The 22,226-nt window shown below is 41.1% G+C and overlaps 1 protein-coding gene across 7 annotated transcripts in view; it reads right to left on the reverse strand.

The window, feature by feature from the left end:
* Positions 1–22,226, reverse strand: part of LDB2 (LIM domain binding 2) — an 892,398-nt gene that overhangs the window by 428,621 nt on the left and 441,551 nt on the right. For 4 of the 7 annotated variants that reach the window (XM_038745549.1, XM_038745547.1, XM_038745552.1 and 1 more), the window contains exon 1: positions 19,524–19,888. In XM_038745549.1, coding sequence (XP_038601477.1) covers positions 19,524–19,655 — 132 coding nt within the window. In that variant the 5' untranslated portion in view covers positions 19,656–19,888. Of the gene's footprint in view, positions 1–19,523; positions 19,889–22,226 lie in introns of those variants that run through there. The other 3 variants (XM_038745548.1, XM_038745544.1, XM_038745550.1) reach the window with 2 other exon arrangements.

A 22,226-nucleotide genomic window follows, 5' to 3' on the forward strand; every position in this document is an offset into this window, starting at 1 on the left:
ATAGTGTATGTATAGTACATAGTAGTCTAAGTTGTACAGTGTCCAACCTGATTAGCTTGTACCAACCCCAGGATTTAGAATTGTGCTTGACACACAGTAAGTGCTTAAAAAAATACCATTATATCAATATAAATAAAACTTGTATAATTTAGTGACACAAAAATAATAATAATAATAATGGCATTTATAAAGCGCTTATTATGTGCAAAGCACTGTTCTAAGTTCTGGGGAGGTTACAAGGTGATCAGGTTGTCCCACAGAGGGTTTACAATCTTAATCCCTATTTTACAGATTAGGTAACTGAGGCACAGAGAAGTTAAGTGACTTGCCCAAAGTCACACAGCTGACAATTGGCAGAGATGGGATTTGAACCCCTGACCTCTGACTCCAAAGCCCGTGCTCTTTCCACTGAGCCACACTGCTTCTTACACTTCTTTTAAATGCAAATCTGAAGAGAACTTTATTTTCCCCCTCCAAGGAAAAACATCCCATCTTCTGCTGCCTTTAACAACGAAGTCCCAGCCACAGCACCACATATTTCCTCTGCAATGAAGGAGGAACAGAAGGGCTGAGAAACATGGGAAATAAGCATAGTAAGCAAATAATGATGATAATAACAACAATGGTATTTGCTATCACCTATAACAGAGACAGAAGCGTTCGGATAACTGAGCAAAATTTGATGTGGACCTGTCAGTTACCCAACTCCACTGGGTCTTGTGATCCAAACTTCAGATTATTTGAACCATCCTCGGTAACAAGTCATTTGCATAATTGGCTTTCAACGGTTTTCAGCAAGAGTTTCTGAGTCAATGTGTCAGCAAAACAGCATCGACTTGAATGGCATTCTGGTCAAAGTACTGAACTACAAGGTGACATATTATTCAATAGCAAAAAAGCTTCCATTTCAAAATTTCACCTCACAACAAGAGGAATGTCAAAAAAGTTCTTTAAACTGGCTCAGGAAGTATCGCTACCTCGTCTTCTGAAATGTAGTCACTTCCCAATTAGTACCTACAAGTCCTTTAGTTCTGAAAATATCCTTCTCTTGGTATTTGAAGCTGCAGTTTAGTGAAACTTTCCCTTTTGAAACTTCAGACGATTGAGATGATTCCGTTTTATGGAAGGCACCAGTCTTTCTACACTCATTTTGTAGGGGAAATGATTAAGGGATCTAGTGTTCGGAGCAGAGATATCCATTCCTACTGAAAAGAAACGACAACGACAAAAAACTCGGCACTTCCACATGAGCAATGTCTCTAGACTCCATATCAGGCTACCACTTTAGTAGTGGATGCTTCCAGTCAGTAGGAGATTCTGCCTGAAATAATCCAGATTTTCCTTAGAGGCTTCTAAGACCCAACCCTGTCACTCTCAGGGTTTTGGCAAGAACATTGTTCTAGGCATTATAGCTTTTGATTAGAAAAACATCTTTAAAAAGCTGAGGCACTCAGTGTGGGAACTTGCAGTTTGGCTTCATTATAATTGTCAGAAAAGACAAAGTTAATTTTTTTTCATTCAATCGTATTTCAATTGTATTCACTGAGTGCTTACTGTGTGCAAAGCACTGTACTTTACAGTGCTGTACTAAGGTTTTCAAGGTTCAGTTTATGAAAGAATGATTAAGAGGGTATTTCCTTTTCTTGAAAAGCAGCAGAGATCCATAGGATTAAGAATTGAGGATTTTCATTTCATTTTGAAGGGATGATATGTAGACATCCTTTGAAGAAGACCCCTTGATTACTTGATTTTCACCCTATTCTCAGCCACACAGCACTTATCCTCAGGCCCATAGTACCTATGCACATAATCTTACATTCTGTCATTTCCCCTTGCTGAAATTTATTCTAACACCTGTCTCCCTGTGTAGACTGTAAGCTCCTTTTGGGCATAAATATCACCTACAAACTCCATCTTATTGTCATTTCCCAAGTATTTAGTAGAGTAGTATGCACACAGTGAGCACGTGATAAATATCCTCGATTGATTGACTCTCAGTCTTGCAGAAACAAATGTCAGCATCAACATTCAGGGTATTTCAGATCCTGTTTGGTTTTGAGATTCCCAAGCTTCATGTTGAGCCAATTGATCGGAATATGAGTCAATCAATCACTCAATCATATTTATCAAGCCCTTACTGTGTGCAGAGCACTGTACTATTATCATCATAATAATAATGAATAATTATGGTATTTGCTAAGCGCTTACTATGTGTCAGACACTGTACTTAGCATTGGGATGGATACAAGTAAATCATGTTGTACATAGCCCCTGTCCCACGTGGGGCTCACAGTCTCAATCCCCCTTTTACAGATGAGGTAACTGTGGCACAGAGAAGTGAAGTGACATGTCCAAGGTCACACAGCAGACAAGTGGCAGAGCCAGGACTAGAACCTGTGAGCCCACTGTTGGGTAGGGACTGTCTCTATATGTTGTCAACTTGTACTTCCCAAGCGCTTAGTACAGTGCTCTGCACACAGTAAGCGCTCAATAAATACGATTGATGATGATGATTACCTTCTGATGCCCAGGTCCATGCTCTATCCAATCATAATTACTGAGCTCTTCCTCTGTACAGACTACTCTACTAAACACCTGGGAGAGTCTACACAGTAGGTAGACATGCTCCCTACCCACAACAAGCTCACAGTCTACAAAGAGATACAGACATTAATAGAAATAAATTATGGATAGGTACACAAGTGCTGAGGGGCTGAGGGAGAGGTAAATAAAGGGTGCAGATCCAAACGCAAAGGCGACACAGAAGGGAGTGGGAGAAGAGTAAATGAGGCCTTCCTCGGGAAAGTCCTCTTGGAGATATGCTTTTAATAAAGCTTTGAAGATTAGGTGAGTAATTGTCAAATCTGAAGAGGGAGGGTGCTCCAGACCAGAGGCAGGACATGGGAGAGAGGTCAGCGGTGAGGTAGAATGGATCTCCCATATGATTACCAGATATAACAAATCCCGCCAGTTACCCAGGAAATAGATTTCATTTATTTTCTCAGCTACATTCTGAAAATTTTATTTTGCTGAAAAATATAAAAAGAAAAGTAACCAAGTGTCCTGATTTCAGAATAACTGATAAGTGTTTATAAATGAGAAGTTTTTGATATAAATCTCTGTCTTGTGAAGGCAATTGCCAATTCTCTACTACAGACCATAAATTAAACACCCAATACTGTGAGTAAATTGTGCCTCCTTGGGGGGTTTCTGGCTTGAAGGGATCTAAGTTACACTTCAAATGATGATTTGTTCAGTCTCTAAAATTTCCCTTTTGAGGGGGCTTATTATTTTGTGAACCTTTGGGCTCCTGAAATTTTGTCCCCTGTGAAACATTCTCCCTTTTATTTTCTACCTTGCATTGGTGGTAGTAACTCACAGGACTGGTCACTGGCCAAGGACCAAGGATGAAATACACATGTTTGTGCAATGGTACATCACCAACCATGTCTACACGATGCAAAAATCAAACAGTACGGTAAAATCATTTCGTGATTCTGCCAGGGATTCAGCGGTTCTCACTGTAGCTGTCTCGTAGATAGATTTAATACTGCCTAAAATAAATATGATAAATTAAAGTTGTAAGGTCATCCAGGCCAGGGAATTTTATTTGCTAGAAATTCCATCCTTAGGTGCATATGGTGGATGATTTAGCCACTGGCCTGGGATGCTGGCTACTGTTCTACAGAGCTTCTTCCCTCCCTCGCTGCTTTGATAACAGCCTGTCTGGACTCTAGCAATGGTCATTGGGTGATTCTAGTTTGAAATCAATCAATCAGTGGTATTTATTGCATGCTTACTGTGTGCAGAGCCCTGCACTAAGTGCTTGGAAGAGCACAATGCAACAGGTGGATCGTATTTATTGAGCGCTTACTGTGTGCAGAGCCCTGTACTAAGCACTTGGGAAGTACAAATTGGCAAAATATAGAGACGGTCCCTACCCAACAACAGGCTCACAATCTAGAAGGGGGAGACAGACAACAAAACATGTGGACAGGTGTCATCAGAATAAATACAAGTAAAGCTAGATGCACATCATTAACAAAATAAATAGAATAGTAAATAAATACAAGTAAAATAAATAGAGTAATAAATCTGTACAAGCATATATGCAGGTGCTGTGGGGAGGGGAAGGAGGTAGGGTGGGGGGGATTGGGAGGGGGAGAGGAAGGAGAGGGTCAGTCTGGGAAGGCCTCCTGGAGGAGATGAGCTCTCAGTAGGGCTTTGAAGGGAGGAAGAGAGCTAGCTTGGCGGATGTGTGGAGGAAGGACATTCCAGGCCATGGGGAAGGTGTGGGCCAGGGGTCGACTGCGGGACAGGCGAGAACGAGGCACAGTGAGGAGGTTAGCGGCAGAGGAGTGGAGGGTACGGGCTGGGCTGAATGAAAGGAAAGAAGGAAGGTGAGGTAGGAGGGGGCAAGGTGATGGACAGCCTTGAAGCTGAGAGTGAGGAGTCTTGGTTCTGTCAATCACATGATCAAGGAGACACCAGGATTCCTCGAGCCACTGGAAGCCAGGCCTAGGAATAGTCCATAAGCATTGGTCCTGTCAGCAGAGTGCAGTTGCCACTAATGGTAGATTGGCACTCAACATTAGCCCGATCTTAAAACAGTAGTTATCTCAAGCAAACTCAGATGCTAAATTATATGCTAGGTCCTTTGGATGCAAAAAAGAGCCAAATTCACCACATACTGTGGAAGGCCCAGGAGAAGCATCCACCACCTGAAGAACACTGCCAAAACTGGTTTGCTGTGAAGAGGAACGACACTTTCAGTTTAATGTGATTATGGATCGGTTTACAGATTAGTTGAAGGCAAAATGATGAATTATATGGTAAACTGAATTCTGAGTGGACAGAGGGGAGTAGGACTATTTGGAACACACGTGTCAGTTTGAAGGGAAAGGAGAGAGGAATAAGAGACCGCATCTTGGCAGTGGCTGCTCTCTTTGAGCAGAGGCTGCAAGAAGATTGGGAAACTACTGCTTGCTCTGAAAGTAAACACATCAGTAAAGGTCCTACTTATGTGCCCAATGTGGTCTAAATCATCAGCTACGACCACACACGAAGCAAATCTCACTCAGTTGTGTCATCTTTCGTCATGAGGGACAACTAAATACAAACTACTTTACAATTAGTAATCACAGTGAGGGGAAACAGATAACTTTGGGCATTCCAAACATCTGTTCTACTTTTCCGCTTGACCCGTTTGTGAGTCAGAGCTCTTTCACATTCGAGGACCTTCCAGACTACGTAGGCGACCGCAGTGCAAGCAAAATCCCAGTTCCCAGTACAGTTTCCAACTCCATTGCTAAATGACTAGATAAGTCAAGTCAAGCCAGCAAGCACTGCACCGCAGAAGCCCTTTTCCCTTCCTCATTCCCAACTGTTTGCTCTTCCAGCTGCATTTTGTCCTGAGAGAAGGGCAGACTGAAGCAGTACTTGGTTCCTGAGGTACCATCCTGATCCTAACAGGGGAGGAGGCTTGAAAGAGAAGAGGCAAGGTGGAAGAATTGGCCAGGGGAGGTAGAAGACTGGGACTCAACTCACCTTTATTTCCCAAATTCCTTTTGCTCAAATGCCAATCTTTCACCTCTTCCCCATCATTTTCTCTGGAACAATCACCTTCCTGTGATACCACCAACATTTTGAGATAGATATGGAGCTCTCCTTTGATTTTTCTCAGTTTACAGCAGGTGTGTGTGTGAGAGAGAGAGAGAAAGAGAGAGTTGGATAGGGACTGTCTCTATATGTTGCCAACTTGTACTTCCCAAGCGCTTAGTACAGTGCTGTGCACACAGTAAGCACTCAATAAATACAATTGAATGAATGAGAGAGAAAAGAAAATACAGAATTACTGTTTTCCACTTTTCAGAATGGGGAAAGGGGGCACCTACTGAAGCTTAAAAATGGTAGGTTTCAAAAAGGAAACACTTGAGAGAGGCATGGTGAACATCTGGAATCCATTATCATAGGAAGTTGAGGGGAGGGCAAAAAAGCAGTAGGTTCAAAAGGGATTTGGATAAAACTAATGGCTGACAAGTCCATAATAAGGAACCAGAAGAGAAGATTAGGATGCAGAGGGAAAAGCTGGCTATGTTTGATATTTCATCCATGCTCAGGATGGATTTCAAGGAAGCAACCTTTGCACTATCCCTTTGAAGCATCCTTTGGAGACAGAATAGGGGACTGGCCTTAGCAGTGGCATTTCTTTTGTTCTTACATATTCAGTTGGAGGGTTTGCCTTATGGTCAGTTAGAATTGTGAATGCATATTTGGAAACAGTGTTTGACACATAGTAAGCACTTAATAAATATGATGAACAGGAACAAAAACAAAAAAAGATTAGCTTGTTACTAGGGATTAGGGAAGCAGCATGGTGTAGTGGATAGATCATGGGCCAGAAGGTTGTGAGGTCTAATCCCATCTCTGCCACATGTCTGCTGTGTGACACGTCACTTGGGCAAGTCACTTCACTTCTCTGTGCCTCTATTACCTCATCTGTAAAAAATGGGGATTAAGAGCATGAGCCCATGTAGGACAGGAACTGGGTCCAACCTGATTAATTTATATTGAGGAGCAGCATGGCTGCGTGGAAAGAGCACGGGCTTTGGAGTCAGAGGTCATGAGTTCAAATCCCGGCTCTTCCAGTTGTCAGCTGTGTGACTTTGGGCAAGTCACTTCACTTCTCTGTGTCTCATTTCCCTCATCTGTAAAATGGGGATTAAGACTGTGAACCCCACCTTGGGACAATCTGATCACCTTGTAACCTCCCCAGTGCTTAGAACAGTGATTAGCACATAGTAAGTGCTTAATACATGCCATTATTATTATTATTATTATTACTACCCCAGCACTGACTGCTTGGCACATAGTAAGCGTTTAGCAAGTACCACATTTATATTAATTATTATTATACTTACCTACCCAGTAGCCCCTCATGGAATGTAAGTAGCAGAAGGACTATCCCAAGGACTAACTTAAGGGAAAAAATGGGCTCTACCTCTAGACGCCTCTGGAGCTTTGGGAAATTGGACAGTCCACATTGCAGCCCCAGTTGCACTTCAAAGGGTGAATCTTCAATTAATCCCCCAATTCCTCTCTATTTTCTTTCTCCATTTGTCACTTACTTTACTGGAGGGTCTCTATAACCTATTCCAAACTCTTTAGCTATAAACTGTGATATTATTAACTCTCACGCTATTACTTCAAGTTGGAAGTCATTCTCCAACATAAGATGGTATAAAAAAGGCACAATCTTGAGTTAAAGAAAATTTAATTCTAATAATACAAGGTTAATGGGATATGTTTTCATTAATGAACAGGTGTGTTTATAACAAGTACGGTAATTTAGAACAAATCTTTTCAATAACTAAATACTCAACTCTTTGGCAATTTGCAATTTTGTACTGTTGCAATTTCCCCCTAGATGGTAAGCTCAATGTGGGGAGAGACTGTGCCTACCAACTCTGTTGTATTATACTCTCCCAAACACTTAGTACAGTGCTCTGCAAGTAGTAAGCACTCAGTAAATGCCATTGATTGACTGAGAGGCAACAGAAAAGATTTTACTCTGGGACTTCAGTTATTAGACTCTGCAGTGTTATTTTGGTACATTCTCTGATTCTACTGAAATATTCACAAACTTCTTGTAGACAGGTACTGTATTCTCTACCTCCATTCATTTATTCATTCATTCAATCGTATTTATTGAGCATTTATTGCTTGCAGAGCACCATACTAAGCACTTGGGAGAGTACAGTACAACAATGAACAGACATATTCCCTGCCCATAATGAGCTTACAGTCTAGAGGCAGGAAGACAGACATGAATACAAATAAATACAATTAAAAGATAGGTAAGTAAGTGCTGTGGGGCTGGGATGGGGGAAGAAACAGGGAACAAGTAAGAATGTCACAGAAGGATATAGGAGGTGAGGAAAGGTGGGGCTTAGGCTGGGAATGTCTCTTGGAGAAGATGTGCCTTCCATAAGGCTTTGAAGTAGGGTAGCAGGAGAGTAATTGTTGGATTTGAGAAAGGAGGGGATTCCAGGCCAGAGGCAGGATGTGGGTGAGGGGTCAGCATTGAGATAGGTGAAATAGAGGCAGTGAGAAGATTAGCACTAGAGGAGAAAAGTGTGCAGGCTGGGTTGTAAAAGGAGAGAAGAGATGAGGTAGGAGGGGGCAAGGTGGTGGAATGCTTTAAAGCCAATGGTGAGGAATTTTTATTTGATGCAGTGGTGGATGGGCAACCACTGGAATTTTTTGAGGAGTGGTGACATGGACTGAATGTTTTTGAAGAAAAACGATCTGGCCAGTAGAATGACGTATGGACTGCAGTGTTGGGGGATTGAGGTTGGGGGGTGGGGGGGTAAGGAGGCTGAGAGGTCAGCAAGGACTGTGTCCAACCCAATTATCTTGTACGAACTCCATTGCTTAGTACAGTATCTTCTAGGCTGTGAGCCCGCTCTTCCAGACTGTGAGCCTGCTGTTGGGTAGGGACCGTTTCTATATGTTGCAAACTCGTGCTTCCCAAGTGCTTAGTACGGTGTTCTGCACACAGTAAGCACTCAATAAACATGACTGAATGAATGAATACAGTGCTTGACACATAGTAAATGCTTAACGATTGCCACAATGATAATCATTACCCCAAGGCTTTAGCAGAGTGCTCTGTACACAGTAAGAACTTCATAATACTACTGATTGACTGATTTCGTTCACAGGGATTCAGGCTGCTTAGTAGCTCAAATCTGCAAAATTTAAATAAAATTTAGGATGCTTTCAGAACTTGACACTTAGCAACACCATGCTAACTGGCCAAAGACAGAGTATGCTACTTTCCTCCAAATACTGTGGCATATGTGTAGCTTTCTGGATGGCTATTTATTTACTGAATTAACTCACCTACCCTGATTTTTCAACATCAGGTAAAGGGCCCTTGTCAGATCTCTAGAAAGGCCCACTTTGAGAAGAAAAGTTTAACAAGATTCAGAGTTTTCTCATCACTTTGTGGAGAAAACAACAGAATTATTTCTATAAGCCCATTGGCTGAAACATTGCTTTTTAAGTTGGATGAAGGCATCATTCATTTAGGATACTGTAAGAAATATCAAGGTGTTCCCTGCAATCAAATAGTTATGCTCCAACCCTTATATAATTCAGTATTTGGAAAAAAAATAGGGAAATAGGGATTTTTTCAGATGAGGGCCAAAATGATCATTATTAAATTTAGCTGTGTTCACAAGGAAAATATGCTAAAATAGTCATGTTGCTTGACTCCACAGGGAACGGATTCCAATATCCTAAAAATGATCAGTTCTAACCTGGTCCTGCCTATTCAGAAGCACACATTACTTAGCGAGCCACAAGGTGTCACAGTGGCCCAACGGGTAGGGCTCTTGTCAGTCTAGACACTCAGATTTTGGCATCAGGTTTTCTGTATATATGTATATGTGTTTGTACGTATTTATTACTCTATTTATTTATTTTACTTGTACATATCTATTCTATTTATTTTATTTTGTTAATATGTTTCGTTTCGTTCCCTGTCTCCCCCTGCTAGACTGTGAGCCCACTGTTGGGTAGGGACCATCTCTATACGTTGCCAGCTTGTACTTCCCAAGCGCTTAGTACAGTGCTGTGCACACAGTAAGCGCTCAATAAATACAACTGATTGATTGATTCATACCAGGGCTGATAGCTGCCATGGGAGCTGTACTGCCTGTATACAAATGCAACTCTGAAACAGTCCGAGGAGGGGGCCGAGTTGCCGTGTTACCTCTCTTCAACTTGGTATGGTATTTGTTAAACGTTTTCTATGTGCAAAGCACTATTCAAAGCGCTGGGGAGGTTACAAGGTGATCAAGTTGTCCCATGGGGGGCTCACGGTTTTAATCCCCATTTTACAGATGAGGTAACTGAGGCACAGAAAAGTGACTTGCCCAGAGTTACACAGCTGACAGTTGGCGGAGCCTGAATTTGAACCCATGACCTCTGACTCCAAAGCCCAGGCTCTTTCCACTGAGCCACGCTACAACAGTGTTACCAAATGGCTTCTGGCATCTTTAACAAACTTATTTCTCTGAACTTTGAACCCAGTCGAAGCCCAGAGAGGCAAACCTTTCACCTCCCTGTTGGTATGTCACTGCCCATCACCCAGGACTCCGGCCATCATTCTCAACAGAGCAGCTCTGCTTCTAGTATTCTCACTCTGGTTGTGTTTAAGAGAAGCAGCATGGCGCAGGGAAGAGAGCGTGGTCCCTAGGAGTCATGGATTCTAATCTCAGCTCTGCCACTTGTCTGCTGTGTGACCTGGGGCAAGTCCCTTCACTTCTCTACGCCTCAGTCATCTCATCTGTAAAATGGGGATTGAGACTGTGAGCCCTGCATGGGACAGGGACTGTGTCCAACTCGATTTGCTTGTATCCATTCCAGAGCTTAGTTCAGTGCCTGGCACATAGTAAGCGCTTAACAAACACCATTATTATTACTATTATTAGTAGTAGCATTAAGGGGAAATAATAGCTTTCATTCCTGGAAACAAGAATGCATACAGGACTTCCCTCCGGTTATAAGGATGATCACCCACAATGCACGGGAAATGGTTTTGCTGTTTAGTAATGAGAAGCAGCATAACACATCGCTCACAGGCAGGGCATCAAACTTGCAGCTCCTAGGGAAAGGAAGAGGGCAAAGAGGAATTTAAGTCACCAAATGATTTTCAGAACTAATTATCAGAACATTAGCCAGCACTCAGGACTGCCCGTGCTCAGCGCTTAGAACAGTGCTTGCACATAGTAAGCGCTTAACAAATACCATCATTATTATTATTATTATTATTAAAGCTATGGAGCATTCACTCCCTGGAACAGGAGAACTGCACACCTTCTGAGGCCATGTGGAGGTGGTGGAGATGATAGGACTGAGGAATGACAGAGGAGGATAAGCACTGAATTGTCCTTGAAGTACCTCACAGATACCAGACCAGGAGACACACACAATGCCATGTGATACTCTACGCAAAAAGGATTTATCATCATACGTTGCATTTTGCAAAAGAATGCCAGTTTCACCCTAACAGAGTTTTTCTTTCTATGGGGACCCCTGCCCCTAGATTTGCTCCAGAACCATCATAACAGCGTGAAGCAGCGTGGCTCAGTGGAAAGAGTCCGGGCTTTGGAGTCAGAGGTCATGGGTTCAAATCCCAGCTCCTCCAATTGTCAGGTGTGTGACTTTGGGCAAGTCACAACTTCTCTGTGCCTCAGGTACCTCATCTGTAAAATGGGGATTAAAACTGTGAGCCCCCCGTGGGACAACCTGATCACCTTGTAACCTCCCCAGCACTTAGAACAGTGCTTTGCACATAGTAAGTGCTTAATAAATGCCATCATTATTATTATTATTACGCCTCATGAGTCCAAGTCGCATAGTTTGGTAGCTGAAGCTGCCATGAGGGAGGGAATATGGGCACTTCAAAACACTGGACACGAAAGCATATGATGAACGTAGCTGTCTCAGACCAGAGGCAGAGCAGAAAACTGGGCTGCCCAGTCTACAACTGGATGAACAGCCACAGTAGATGAGTATGCACATTTTTAATCCAGAATTAAAGAGAGGCCCTTAAGATTCTGGTTTTCCTATGGTCACTATTTTAGAAGTAATTCATTTAATATCAGCAATTTTCACCCTATACTTTGTATGTCTATCACCATAAACTATGAAGCAGCATGGCCTAGTGGAAAGAGTACAGACTTGGCAATCAGAGGACTTGGGTTCTCATCCCAGCTCTGCCACTTGTCTGCTGTGTGACCTTGGGCAAATCACTTCATTTCTCTGTGCTTCAGTTACATCACCTCTAAAGTGGAGAGTTAGACTGTGATCCCCATTTGGGGCCTAGACTGTGTTCAACAGCATTAGCTTTTATCCACCCCAGGGCTTGGTACAGTACCTGGTACACTTAAATACCATAAGCAAAACAACAACAACAAAAATCATCAAAACACAAACAAAACTGGGTAACGCCCAATTTTAAAAGATACCTGGCTACAGAGATCTTGAATAAATGTTCTTAGGAACCAACAGGGGTACTACTGACTGTTTTAGGCTCAGCTACCTCTGTAGCTCTCCAAGACAATAAAAAAGAAAGTACTGAAAAAACACCAGCCAAAAGATCGCATGAAGGAGAGCAGAATAGAGAGGCTCTAACAAGCTTCACAGTGGTTACTGTGAATTTTCTAAGGTCTGAGCCATACTTTTAGTTTTTCTGCAATGTTCCTGGCTAATTGTTGTCAAAGAAATTAAAAGCAATATGCTGTTTAAAACACAGTGCAAATCTTTCTGGCTGAACACATGCAAAATTTGCAACGATAGACAGAATCCACAAAAAGCCTTGGAGATTTCTTCAACAGCTCATGCACGCCCACGCCGCCATTCTTAGACAAACTTTACCCATACAGTGCATCACTGGGAAGTTGGATTCTCCTGGGAAATCTTCTTAATTAAACAACAGATAATGAAATAAAACTTAAGATGCAGGCATCGACTTTAGACTGCTGTGTTCACACGGAGATCCTATATTGGAGAAACAGCATGGTTTAGTGGAAAGAGTGTGGGCTTGGGAGACAGAGGTCATGGGTTCTAATCCAGTGCTTGGCACATAGTAAGTGCTTAAATACCATCATTATTATTATTATTATTATTATAGTTTTCTTGCTAAGAATCTTTCTGGGTTACTAGGAGCAAGCTTGGAAATTATAGATTTTATTTCTCAATTACTTTGAAAGGGCATATGACAATAAGCGTCAGATTGGTGGGAAATCAATCAGTCATTTGTATTTGAGCCCTTACTCTATACAGAGTATACTCTAGCCCTACTGAGAGCTCACCTCCTCCAGGATGCCTTCCCAGACTGAGCCCCCTTTTTCCTCTCCCCATCCCTATCCCCCCGCTCTACCTCCTTCCCCTCCCCACAGCACCTGTATATGTTTGTACAGATTTACTACTCTATTTATTTTACTTGTACATATTTACTATTCTATTTATTTTATTTTGTTAATATGTTTTGTTTTGTTGTCTGCCTCCCCCCTCTAAACTGTGAGCCCATTGTTGGGTAGGGACCGTCTCTATATGTTGCCAACTTGTACTTCCCAAGCACTTAGCACAGTGCTCTGCACACAGTAAGCGCTCAATAAATATGATTGAATGAATGAATGAATATACTGCATTAAGCCTTATGGAAAGGACAACATAACAGAGTTGGTGGACATGTTCCCTGTGCACCAGGGGCTCATGTTCCAGGAGATAGAAAAAAATTGGTTCAAATCTGCAAGATTAAAAGGTTGGGATTTTTTTTCAGTTCATTTTTAAATGTTCTGATTTCCATTATTTTAAAGAGTGATTCAATTTTTCAAATTCCCAAGAAAGAGTGGAGAACCATCCAGATCACTGGCAGATACCAGGGAATTTGAGCCAGGAAAGTTGTTTCATTGCTCATAAACGGACAACATTGTTTTCGTTATAGAAAATAAAATGGAGAGGGCAGTTGGAATAAAGGAAAGAGATTTGCTCTGCTTTCCTTTTCAAGAACAAAATGCTAATTGCCAAATGTATACAGTGTATAGCCAATATCATAATTCACACCCACACAAAATTTGGGCTTTCATTGATTTTCACCTGATAAGGAGCCCGGTTGAAACCATGTTAACAGTAGTAATTATTATGGTATTCATTAAGCGCTTACTATGTGCCAGGCAATGTACTAACCGCTGAGTGGATACAAGCAAATCAGGTTGGACACAGTCCCTGTTCCGCATGAGGTTCAGTGTCTCAAGCCCCACTTTACAGATGAGGGAACTGAGGCATAGAGAAGTGGTGACTTTCCCAAAGCCACGCAGCAGACAAGTGCTGACTGGCTTTTCCTTCCTGGCTTCCAAATAATTGTGAGTTTGCAGCAATTTGAATATAAAAACAGCACCCACTAAAGAAAATGACTTAAAAACTTCATGGAAAATAAATTCAGTACAATTTGAATTTATTTTCAAAGGCAATTGAGATAGAAAAACATTGGAAGTGCTGTTAAGAATGCATTCTTGTTTTCAGTGAACTTTGCAGAGCAGTGACTTTTTTAAAAAGCTTACTGGACCTAAAATTACAAGTAGTTAGGGAACTTAGGGAAAACAGAAATATTCTTGAAAAAACATCTTTTCAGAGCTTTTTTCCCTCTCCTATTTTCCCCTCCCCCAACCTAAACTTGTTTTAACTCCAGTCTGACTAATTATCTCCACACGATCAGTGATCTGTTTGTTGTAAGAAGTTGCTACAGAACAAATATGATGTTATAACATGGAACTTAATGACTAAGGCATTCAAAAATGTTTCTCATGGAGAAAAGGAAAAGCCTTTTTAAACAGAGCAAATAAGGGAAGCAGGCTGCAAAAAAAGCAAAAAAGGCATTTATGAATCTCAGAATTGTGCATTCAAAATGAAGGTGCAGGTTAGAGTTCTATGGCCTTCTAAAAGTTCTGATCAATCTAGGGCATGAAATAGGCTGCTTTTTTCATTTTCATTTTGTTTCAACGCATTAATTTACACTTAATCCTGATGATGTTTTCTGTACAAAAAATGACGGCCACATTTTAGGAAGGAAAAACAAGATTTTGTGCCAATTTTGTACCTTGTTTTCACAGTGTGTTATTCTCTCACAGTGATAGCGTAATTTAAAAAAACTACACCTTGTCTTCATCATCTTGTATAAAAGTCCTGACTTTATCCCCAAGAGAAATCATAGGAACTGGAATGAGCAACAGTAAAGAAAGCATACTAATTCTAGCCTCCAAATTTGTAATCGATCAACCAGTGGAATTTATTGAGCACTTTATTACCCCTTGTGCATCAAAAACTAGGGAAACTTTTAAAGCACTCTGTGAAACTTGACTGCTTAAGAATTTCATTCATCTGGTAATTATCTCCTGAAATGGGCCTGGTCTACATTTGTTTCATTATTTGATTTCCTTGAGAAGTTTTTTTTTTTTAATCATTTGTCAGCTTGAATTTTTTTTTAAAATGTATTGGAGAGAAAGAAATAAGTAATAGTTATTTTAATTAGTCAATATCTGCCCCAGGAATAACTCAAACTCTGTATCATCTCTGATTTCTCTATTTTGCCAAAAATAATTCCATAGTTAAACTAAAACATACACATCTGATATCTTCTTTTCCCACAATATCAGATACCCAAATCACTCAAATGCTAAGTTTCAGAGTGAAACGGGGTCAATACAAAACAATATTCACAGTGGGAGGAATTCCCATATTTCACTCATCTAAGAACAATTTCAGGGTGAACTGAATAATTTTAAGTCACTACCCACAGGAATTTCACTTAGTAAACATTAGGAAAGTTTCAGTGCATAATATTATTCTTGATTAAACTGACTCGGTTCAGGAGTTGCAAAAGAGCATTAACTTCTAGATAGTGCAAAATATGTGCCTTGCAATTAAGACAGTTGTTTTTTGTCATTATATCCCTTGCTTTACAAATAGGGTGGAATATTGTAACGGAGTTATATACTGGCCCTTTACCCCATAAAGGCATAGTGATAAAGTTACACTGGTTATTGTGTCCATTAAAATAGTGGAGTATTTTCAGTGATGAATTAGGGTAAATTATTGACACTTGTGTCAAAGTTCCATTTTCTAGCTCCTTCCTGCACCCCAAGAAGGATATAAGAACCCAGGAGGTGCTGCCTGATTTCAGCCTGGATAGCATGCAGCCTTGTTTTATTTCCTTCCATGGCTGCACAATTTTCTCTTCTGAGAACTGAGATTCAAATAGTTCATGGAGCTCTGGACCGAGGACCGTGGGTAAAGGCACAGTGTAGGGCAAAGCCTACTCTCCTCTGACCCCTTCTTATCTTGGCGCCATTATTTTTGCCCTCTGACAGAGCGAAGAAAAAAAAAAATCAGAGCCCCGCAAACTAGAAGAAAACTTCCTACCATTCTTTTGACATCCACCTGAACTGCCAGAGAAAGAGGCAATGCTGTTTTGAAAATATCTACTGTTTTCTCAAGTGTTTGCTGGTTGAGCTAAATTTTATGGATTAGAAATGAAAGCATCAACCACCCCTTTCCTGCCTTCAAATAATGTCCTAGTTTCATTTGTCTAGGAGGGAGGGTGAGGTTCCCTTGTCATAAAATGCTGTAAACAGCAACCCTCAGATAAATGGGAATAAACAGGAGCAGGGATGAGGAGAGGAGACTTAGGAAAGGTAACCTCTCTGGGGCTGGAGAAATGGAACTAAAGAGAAAGAGCAATCCACGAACCCATTCAAAACACAACCTTCAGCCCATTGGGTGCCGAAAGGTCAGCTCACTTGCTGCCCAGTCTTTTCTGCCTGATCTCTGATGATATTTTCAGGGTTGCCAATTCTAAGGTGGTCTCTTCTTCATTTCAAATACCCCTTCAAGACGAAAGCTCATGGAGCAATCCCTACTCAACCACTTCACTAGATTTTCATTGCATCTTGTCAATCAGTATGCTGCGATCCCTCATCCTTAAAATGTGTCTGCCCAGGGCCAGGAGAAGTGGAGAGGTGAGGAAATTATCCAGATCAGTCAAACCCACCAAAACCCAGAACCCCAGCCATTCTTTAGAAGGAATGAGGGCCTTGTTTTAATCTTACTACCCTTATTGCATATCTTATCTGCCACATCTGTTGTGTGACCTTGGGCAAGTCACTTAACTTCTCTGTGCCTCAGTTACCTCTTCTGTAAAATGGGGATTAAGACCATGAGCTTCATGTGACAGGGACTGTGTCCAGCTGTATTACCTTGTAGCTACCACAGTGCTTGGCACATAGCAAGAACTTAAAAAAATAACACAGTTATTATTATCTTAACTGATCAAGTTCACAGGTGATGGCTCAATTCTCTACCTCATGGCCTTAGAGGAAACCAATCACCTTCCCATGCCTTATTAAAGTGCTCCAGCAGCTGTTTGGAACCATGATACAGATGTCTTGCTTTACACCAATCTTCTCCCCATTGCTCAGAGCAGAGAAATCAGAAGAGATCTTTAATAAACCATAAAAATAGTTGTTGGCTTGTAAGGATTATTATTCAGGAATTGTTGTCTTCCCCCCACTTTCCCACAATCCTACAAGATGAGACTATTACTTTTCAAGGCGAAATCTTAAAGGCACTGACCCTAATGTGAATTTTCATATTGCAAATAGCTACAGAAATTTAAGGCGATACATGAGTAGTTCCATTCACATACGACTTTCACACTTCGTCCCAAGACACTTGAAGCCTGGGGTCTATCCAGAAAGAGTGAAGGGTCTGGATACATCTCCCTTATGCAACTCTCAGTATGGCTGTCTACATGGATGGATTTTTTTTAATTCATTCTTGAATTCTCTACCTTATTTTGCTCAAATGGATACAGTCCAAGAGGTTAACCAAATTGAAACTGTGACCGAAAACTTTCTTCTAAAGTTATGTGCTTTTCTGGCAATTTTATTTAAATAGAAAAAAAGTGACCTAGTTTAAGACTTTAATAAAAATCAAATAAAAACATATAAGACTGAACAATCAGAAAGTTAATGTAGTTGTTTTAAAGGAATGGCTACTTTCATGAAATGTGCTACAGATGCTGAAGTCCTCTCTTAGATGCAAACTACTTTGTGTCTCCTACTGAAATTTATGGGGGTTGGAGCGATGGGATAAAACTGTGTCTTCCAACTCAGTGTTGGCCAAACAACATGGGAGAGGGAATTAGTTAACAGAACAGAGTAAACGCTACCTTGGCTCCCAACTCCTGGCCAAGGGGAGAAAATCGCTTCATCCAACTCCGCTAAAACTTTCTGAAGCTAATGGCTGTCCAGGAGACACTGTAGCTAGCTAGTTTTAAATTGTTCAGATCTTCTGGCTGACCAAGGATTGAATTACAACTTTCACCATTCTCTTTCTAAAAACCATGACTTTTTTTAATCTTATATTTTTCACCAACACATTGACTTGACTAAGACCTTCTCCTCCCTTAAAGATTCTTAAGGCAGTGTAACTGCCACATCAGTTTGTGCAGGAATGGGAGACTCCGGCTCACACTTGCAAGAAACAAATAGGCAATAACATCCCTTTACACACAACACAAATATCAGTCACAGCCAGCAGTTAACGACCCAAGGCAAAAGGAAGGCCAGTTAACATTTCTATAGAAGCAATGGTCTTCTTGGAGATAACTGCTATTATCAACTGTATTTAACATTTTCAAAGGAATACTATGGTGGGGGGGGGGGGAATCCAGTGACAACAGAAAATCAGTCATTCTTAGGCAGTTAGCCAATCAGAAAGCGGGTCACATCTTGTTAGCTGCATCATATACATTAAACGTCATGAATTCTCCCTGGTTTAGCTAACTATTCAGGCATACGTGTTTTATTTTATGATAACCTCGATTCCCTTCAAGAGTTATGATCCAACAATCAGGTTCATCTTAAATTCCACCAAAATAATTCACTAAGGCTCTTGACACGAGTTTACTGGGCATTTGTACTCTTCTGAGGACTATTAATTTTTTAAGATTTATTTGCTCTTAAAGGATATTCAGTGTAGCCTTTGTAAACTGCCTCTGAAATATCTTCAACACAAAGCATGTGCACTGCACAAACACAGGCACATGGACACAAATGCAGGCTAATTCAAAAGGCATGCTTTCACTCCAGAAAGTAAGATTTCATTAAATATTTCAAGGGCAGGAGGCAAGTTTAAGCTTTCACTCAAAAAGTCCCAAAAGTGATTTCATTTCTTCTTCTCCCATAAGTTCTCCTACTCTCAGTTGAAGTGAATGGGCTTCCATGCACAAGTACCATAACTAAAAACTACTAATAGATCATACAAACCATTGCAAGCCCTGAATGTGGAGTTTGCATTTCGAGCCACTCTGTCAGTTGTGTGCTGAAGTCAAGAACTAATTCTTTCCCTTACCAAAGACAATCGATTTCTTAAATGAATAAAAACAACGTGCATTTTTAATTATGAACATGTGTACTTTAAGGAGAGAGCTTGGACAAGTTTAGAAAGTCTGCTTCTGATGCTATGCCAGTCACCTTTACCTTAAATTCAATGACTTTGAAAACACAAACGTAGGTTACAGCAGACCTCTTCTGGAATTTGCAAAATGATTTTCCTCATCCCAAACTACCCTCCAGTACCTGAAAATAATCGCTCTGAAAACACCGGCATGACAGACCCAGAACAAATCACACACTACAGAAAGAAGCATCTCTCCAGCCTGCTGTTAGGATAAATCCTGGAGTACTCTGCTGTATTTTAAAATTCCAGCCTAAACTCGAGTTGTTGGTTGAAGCTGGAAAAATCACGAGGGATTAGCCCGTGGAAGTAGTAAATGCATTAGGAGGTTCGTTCCAGTCTACACTGCGCTGTCTAATGGGACGCTTCATCTGGAATTCACCCTGAAACCTATCTTAGTCCATGCACAGTAAAAGAAGGCTAAGGGGACTTACCTCAGTACGAGATTGCAGCCTCTTGTTCATTTCATATATTCGGTACTCTGGTTGCACCATGTATGGTGTGTGTCTCCTATAAAATGGGCCAAAAGGAGAAGAATAGAAAGGGTCATGTGGTGTGCTGGACATCTTGCCTGCTTGCAGAAAATCAAGCTACACAGAGTATCATCAACATCCATACAGAGCACATGGGGCTGTGTGTTCTTTACAGTACAAAGTAGCAGCACACACACACACACACAAACACACACAGGCAGAAGCACACTGACTGAAACTGCTGTTGGAGCCCTCTATAGCAAGAGACTGAGAAGGAAAAAGAGAGGGGAAAGAGAGAGAGAGAGAGCTCGAAAGAGAGGAGGGAGAGGGAAAGGGAGAGAGCACAAGCTCAAAAGAGGGAGGGAGGGAGAGTGAGAGAGAGAGGGAGAGAGAGGAGGCAGGCTGGATAGCTTCAGGCATGACTGCTTTTTTTTAAAGAAGCAGTTTGTGGAGGGGTCACTTCCTGTCCACACTGTAGAGTAGTTCAAAAATATCATTTTCCTCTCGGGCTGACAGAGGTCTAAGGTTTAGTTTGAATTTTTCCCCCCCACCAGGACCCCTTGGGAACCTGGCAGCCAGGCTTGTTAGCATATAGGTGGTTTAACCTAACCGCTGCGGGATTCAATCCCTCCCCTAGAGGAACCCACTTGTACAATATCAGAAATGTGATTACTACAAAATACATAAACACGGGGCACAACAATGCCATGCGTTTAAAACTAGTGATTCACTTCAACGCAATGATGATCATGTCATTCAGAGTCCAAGCATTTATCTCCAAGAGTTTCAACAAACCGTTTTAGTACAGTGCTCTGCACACAGTAAGCGCTCAATAAATACGATTGATTGATTGATTGATTGATTTTATTTCTGCCAATCCCGGCCCCCCAAAAGGATTCTCTCTACAGTCTGACAAGTTGAGGTGAAGGGATTTGATATTTTACCCCAATATTTAGGGTGTGGATGTGGGTGGGGAGTGTCTAATGAAAAAGTGGATGAAATAAATCAACTGAATCATACTTTTTGTTTGAAGCAGAATAATAAGATGCTGAAAGCAAACCTGGAAAATGAAAAGCAAAGAAGTAGAGACCAGCCAGTAAATAACCACTGAAAATTCAGGTGAGTAGTAAATTGCAGGTAATCTAATGGATCATCCTAAAAGAATATAACCAACTCCAGTGGAGAACTAGGCTTTCATTTTCCAGGACTGTTAAAGTATATAAATCTTTCACCAATTGCAGTATATTGTAACTGGAAGGAGGCCAAAACTGCCCACTGGAAAAAAAAAAAAGATCTAAAATGAGAACTGAATGATCTATATGATAATCAAACTCTTCTGGATCCACTAGGACCCAACAGGCAGGGGCTTGAACAATATTTAATACTTGGAAAAATTAACACAATTAAAGTCATCTGGGGGTGGCAAGTGGGAGACTACTAACAAACATAGTGTGCTCACAAACTAATTGGAGAGATGAAATGAGACGTTAACTAAAAGGAATGGAGGGATGATGAGAAGCAGCGTGCCTCAGTGGAAAGAGCACGGGTTTTGGCGTCAGAGGTCATGGGTTCAAATCCTGACTCCGCCAATTGTCAGCTGTGTGACTTTGGGCAAGTCACTTAACTTTTGTGTGCCTCAGTTACCTCATCTGTAAAATTAAGATTAAGACTGTGAGCCCCCCATGGGACAACCTTATCACCTTGTAACCTTCCCAGCGCTTAGAACAGTGTTTTGCACATAGTTAGCACTTAATAAAAGCCATAATTATTATCCCGCTTCCAAAATTGAACAGGGGTCCCTAGCTTTCACAGGTCTATTGTGGGTAACCACAGTGCTAAACTCTTAACACAGTGCTCTGCACACAGTAGGCTTTCAATAAATACCATTGATTGACATATCCCTAAGATTACAATAATACCATCTAAAGGCATTTATAGTAAATACTTCTTAAAATCTTGACTAGGTCATTTTTTTCCCCCTCAACAATATATGAGTCTCAGGGCACTGTGGGAAATTTACATTCTGGTGCTGCCAAGCTTTATGCCTGCCGTCAGGGAGACTGGTGTTACTCTGGGAATTCCAGGAGGTTTTGCAAGAAAACGCAAACTGGGCAGTCTTGCTTGGTATCACGTCACAAACCCAAAGCCCAGCCCAACTATTCTTCCAGGGCTTACCTAAAATGGCTGGGTCTCAATCTCAAACTTTAGCTGATGACCGTTTTGGTGTAGTGGCTGCACAAAACCTGGCATTCCTTCTAAGTTTTCCCTTGGGTTTTTTGTTGCGCTATTAGATCACATTATTCAGAGCAAAATTAAGCAGCAGGGTGCAATCGTGCTAATCAAAATCTGGAATAGCAGTTAGAGTCTATTTGATAACCACGGTTAATTTTTGCAAAATCCTAAGATTTCCACCAAATGTCCCTGTGCACTTATAGCGGGTAAGAATATCCCTTGTTCCTACAAAAATGACTCCCTCTTACCATTATGTATAACGTAATCACTGATCAAGTTTTGTTTTTTTTAAGCTTCTTCAGGTTACAAAACCCTAGACTCTGAACTGTAGGGAGAGATAAAGGGAAAAAGGATGTGATCTCCACTGACAAAACAAAATAAACAAAAAAAAACCTCTTTTGATCTACTGGGGAAGGCAGAACCAACACAAAT

This window comes from Tachyglossus aculeatus, chromosome 4 (genome assembly GCF_015852505.1).
Source record: "Tachyglossus aculeatus isolate mTacAcu1 chromosome 4, mTacAcu1.pri, whole genome shotgun sequence".
Lineage (NCBI taxonomy): Eukaryota > Metazoa > Chordata > Mammalia > Monotremata > Tachyglossidae > Tachyglossus > Tachyglossus aculeatus.